The sequence below is a fragment of the Podarcis raffonei genome, chromosome 10 (genome assembly GCF_027172205.1).
Source record: "Podarcis raffonei isolate rPodRaf1 chromosome 10, rPodRaf1.pri, whole genome shotgun sequence".
NCBI classification, from domain to species: Eukaryota; Metazoa; Chordata; class Lepidosauria; order Squamata; family Lacertidae; genus Podarcis; species Podarcis raffonei.
In genome coordinates, this window is record NC_070611.1 from 74,501,861 (window position 1) to 74,506,409 (window position 4,549).

Consider the following 4,549-nt stretch of genomic DNA (forward strand, 5'->3'; position numbering starts at 1 on the left):
TCCATAACGATCTCCAGAGCAAGTTCCACGCATAATTAGCAGAGTAGCAAAAAATGCTCAAAGGCAGCAAAAAAATAATTCAACTGAGAAATCTATTACAGTGGTACCTCTGGTTGCGAACGGGATCCGTTCCGGAGGCCCATTCGCAACATGGGCAGAACACAAACCACGTCTGCGCATCTGCAGGTCACGATTCACTGCTGCGAATGCATGTGACATCATTTTGCACGTCTGCGCATGCGCGAGTGGCAAAACCCGGAAGTAACTGGGTTGCCATGGGACACAAGGCAGAAATGCACAACCTGAAGCAAACGTAACATGAGGTATGACTGTACTGAAGACAGAGAAGCATAACAGAATCCAAAAAATAGCAAAAATGTAACTCACAGTAAAACCCTGACTTAGCATACCGAAACAGCACTCAAGTAAGAAACAGACAAACAGAGTAGAGTAATAGCTGAATATTAAGTGGGAGAAGGTGCATTTCAATACTGTAATTTATATATAATTCAATGTCAGAGAAACCCTGGGACTAGATAAAAAGCCTCCCGGTGGACGTGCCCCATCTGCCCTTCACTTTCCTCTTCCGCACAGGCAGAATCTGCCTTCTGGACTGTGGGATTGACTGTTGTTCTCATCCTCTCCATCCACCAGGGCCTGCCTTCACCTGCAGCAGAATTCCCCAGCCCCCCAAGGATTTGAGACCCATCAGCTTTCCTCACCTGGTTTAGCCGGCCGGTTGAAGCCGTTGCTTGAAGCCCTGTTGCATGCTGACAGCTTCTGGAAGCCACAGGTGAGACCTGAGTGCAGGGTGGGGACCAAGGGTGGAAAAATGACCCCAGAAGGTGCAGGACATGTCCCCCACCCAAGGAACTACTTATCCCCAACACCCCATGACATCTAGATCCAGGTAGGTAGCCGTGTTGGTATGACGCAGTTGAAATAAAAAATTACAAAATATTCCCGTAGCACCTTAGAGACCAACTAAGTTTGTTCTAGGTATAAGCTTTCGTGTGCATGCACACTTCTTCAGATACACTGAAACAGATGTCACCAGACCCTTATATATTATGGGAGGTTGGGGTGGGGCTGTTCCTCATAAGGGTACTCCTACTACCATCTCCCACTACCCTTCACTATATGAAGAAGTGTGCATGCACACCAAAGCTTATACCTAAAACAAACTTAGTTGGTCTCTAAGGTGCTACTGGACTATCTGGCTACCTACCATGAAGTACAGTTATCTCCTTGCCTTGAATATCCTGCTTTTCAGAGCCAGATTAGGATAGTCCTGTGTCAGAAGACGGTGCAAGAGATCAGGCAGCACATCATTATTATAAAGAACCATTGTGGTGGGTATTTCCGTCTGGGATTCCCATTTGCCAGCTGCTTTCCTTCTGCTTCTCCTGCTCTCTCCATGCAATGTGAGGCATGTAGACAGAGGTCCATCTCCAAGAAAAGAAGCTTCCCTGAGCACCCATTCAGCTGACTCCAAGCACCAAAACTGGTCACTAGTTCTCTGACTGACCCAGACCAAAGTCCCTGGAAAAGATGTAGACCTGGGCCTCCCAAAATGGTCCACATGGATCTTCTGAGGCCAATGGGACTGTGCAGGTGACTGCTGAAGATTTAGAGGTGAAAAGGGGTGGTGGTGGATGGAGGATTATGACGCAAAGGATGGGAATTGTCCAAAGGAACAATGAACCAGAGAAAGAGAGGGCCTTTTCATGGACAGAGAGCAGCTGCCTTTCCTGTGAGGAAACAATTGATTTGAGAAGGCTGCATTCCAAGATCATGCTGCTTCATTAATGATGATTGAGGATAATGAAAGGTTGCTGATGCATTACTATCATTTGACATCATTGCATCTTTATTTCCTCAAAACTTGGAACATGGGTAGGAGGCGGGGGAATGTAGGAGATGTTGAAATAAGAAAAGATGCTAATGGCATTTGATGTGCTCTCTTTCCATTTGTTCTCTTCCTTGAAACTCAAACAGGATTTCCTTTCCTCCCACTCTGAAGAAGGAGATGGAGAAGACAGTCAGAACTCCAGGAGATGGGACACCTTTTGTTTCATTAGAAAGAGAAATTAAAATGTGTGAAATGTGGATTATGCTTCATAGAATGAGCACACATAATTCACATCAATGATCTCCGACAGGGGAGAAACCATTGAAAGGTAAGGAGTGTAGAAAGAGTTTCACTGATATTGGAAAACTTAGAATACATCAGCAGATTAACATGGGCAAGAAAGGATTCAAATGCATGCAGTGTGGGAAGAACTTCAGTCAGAGTGGATCCCTCAATATACATCAACGTATTCACACAGGAGAGAAACCATACAAATGTATGGAGTGCGGAAAGAGCTTTAGTCAGAGTGGACACCTCAATTTACATCACCAGACTCACACAGGGGAGAAACCATTTAAATGTATGGAGTGTGGGAAGAACTTCAGTCAGAGGGGATCCCTCAATATACATCAACGTATTCACACAGGAGAGAAACCATACAAATGTATGGAGAGTGGAAAGAGCTTTAGTCAGAGTGGACACCTCAATTTACATCACCAGACTCACACAGGGGAGAAACCATTTAAATGTATGGAGTGCGGAAAGAACTTCAGTCAGAGGGGATACTTTACATCAACGGACTCATACAGGCGAGAAACCATTTAAATGCATGGAGTGTGGAAAGAGCTTTAGTGATATTAGAAACTGTAGAAAACATCAACAGACTCACACAGGGGAGAAACCATTTAAATGCATGGAGTGTGGAAAGAGCTTCAGTTTCAATGCAGAACTTAGAAGACATCAACGGACTCACAGAAGAGAGAAACCATTTAAATGTATTGAGTGTGGAAAGAGCTTCGGTTTCAATGCAGAACTTAGAAGACATCAACGGACTCACAGAGGGGAGAAACCATTTAAATGTATGGAGTGTGGAAAGAGCTTCAGTTTCAATGCAGAACTTAGAAGACATCAACGGACTCACAGAGGAGAGAAACCATTTAAATGTATGGAGTGCGGAAAGAGCTTTAGTGATAATGCACACCTTAGAAAACATCAACAGACTCACAGAGGGGAGAAACCATATAAATATATGGAGTGCGGAAAGAGCTTCAGTCTGAGTGGACACCTCAATATTCATCTACAGACTCACACAGGGGAGAAACTGTATAAATGTATAGAGTGTGGAAAGAGCTTTTGTGAAACTGGAAAGCTTAGAAGACATCAACGGACTCACACAGGGGAGAAACCATTTATATGTATGGAGTGTGGAAAGAGCTTTTGTGAAACTGGAAATCTTAGAAGACATCAACGGACTCACACAGGGGAGAAACCATATGAATGTATGGAGTGCGGAAAGAGTTTCAGTCAGAATGGAGACCTTAGATTACACCAGCGGACTCACACAGGGGAGAAACCATTTAAATGCATGGAGTGCGGACAAAGCTTCAGCCATAGTGGAAATCTTAGAAAACATCAGCAGACCCACATCAGAAAAGCCAGTTAAATGTTTGGCCTCTGGAAGGAGCTTCAGTCACAGTAGACTCCTTGATTTACATTAACAAACTCACATAAGAGACAAACCATATAATTGTCAGGAAGTTAGATAGAGGTGGAGGTCCAGTACTTGTGGAAGTTCTAAATCAACAGACTCATGCCCAGGTTGAACTTTAAGAGTTAAAACCCTACAAACCATCAACAGACATGAGGAGAAGCAGTTTAAATGGAAAGATTACAGAAAGTGATTTAATTATAATGGAATGTTTAAGAAACATCTAGGGACTCTCACAAGGGAGAACCCATTTAGATGTATGGAGTGTGGGACATGTTCCTCTCAGAGTCCACTCTTCTTCCCAGCAATGATCTCCAAAGAAATCCATATTCCTGCTTCAGGGCCAGCTGAGTCTGTTTCTCTTGTCCTTATCTCTTAGCTAGGTAACTCCTGTCTAATCTGCTCTGTATCAGTGTCACTCCCTGCTTCTGAGACCACTGCAAAAGAGGAGGGTCAATTCCCCCCCTCCAGCTCCCGGGAAAGCTGATCTGCCTGAGAATGCATTCCTACATACTCAGCTTCAGACCATTCCCTGACGCATTGCGAGAACCCTTGAAAAAGAAGTGATTTGGCTCACCATTGGAAGCTAAGACCCCTAAAAGGTTGAATATGAAAGATACGTGGTTGAAGTATAATGCTATTCTGATGGAAGTAGGGGACCTTGTGATCCGTTGAAAGATAAATTAGATGATAGGTTCCAGTACATCCAGATAAATGAAGTGTTTAAAATGGATAAGAAAATTGGTTTTCAAAGAGAGAAATCAAAACTGGAAACGGAATTATTAGATACAAAACCGAAAAACCTATCTAAGATGTATAATTTATTGCTGGAATGGCGTACAAAAGATGTACAAGTGAAATCTGTAACGATTGAATGGGCCAGGCATGTGGGGCACAATATCATGATGGTGGATTGGGAGAAATTGTGGAAAAAGGAATCAAATTTACAGCTTGTAATGTATTAAGAGAAAAATGGGTGAAAATGATGT

General features: G+C 43.3%; 1 protein-coding gene across 1 annotated transcript; it reads left to right on the forward strand.

The window, feature by feature from the left end:
• Window positions 1-1,892: 1,892 nt before the first annotated feature.
• LOC128422881 (oocyte zinc finger protein XlCOF22-like) lies at window positions 1,893-4,549 on the forward strand. The gene is made up of 2 exons (XM_053407500.1): window positions 1,893-1,913; window positions 2,181-4,549. Exons 1-2 carry the CDS (start codon window positions 1,893-1,895, stop codon window positions 3,513-3,515), a joined length of 1,356 nt encoding a protein of 451 aa, XP_053263475.1. The 3' UTR covers window positions 3,516-4,549.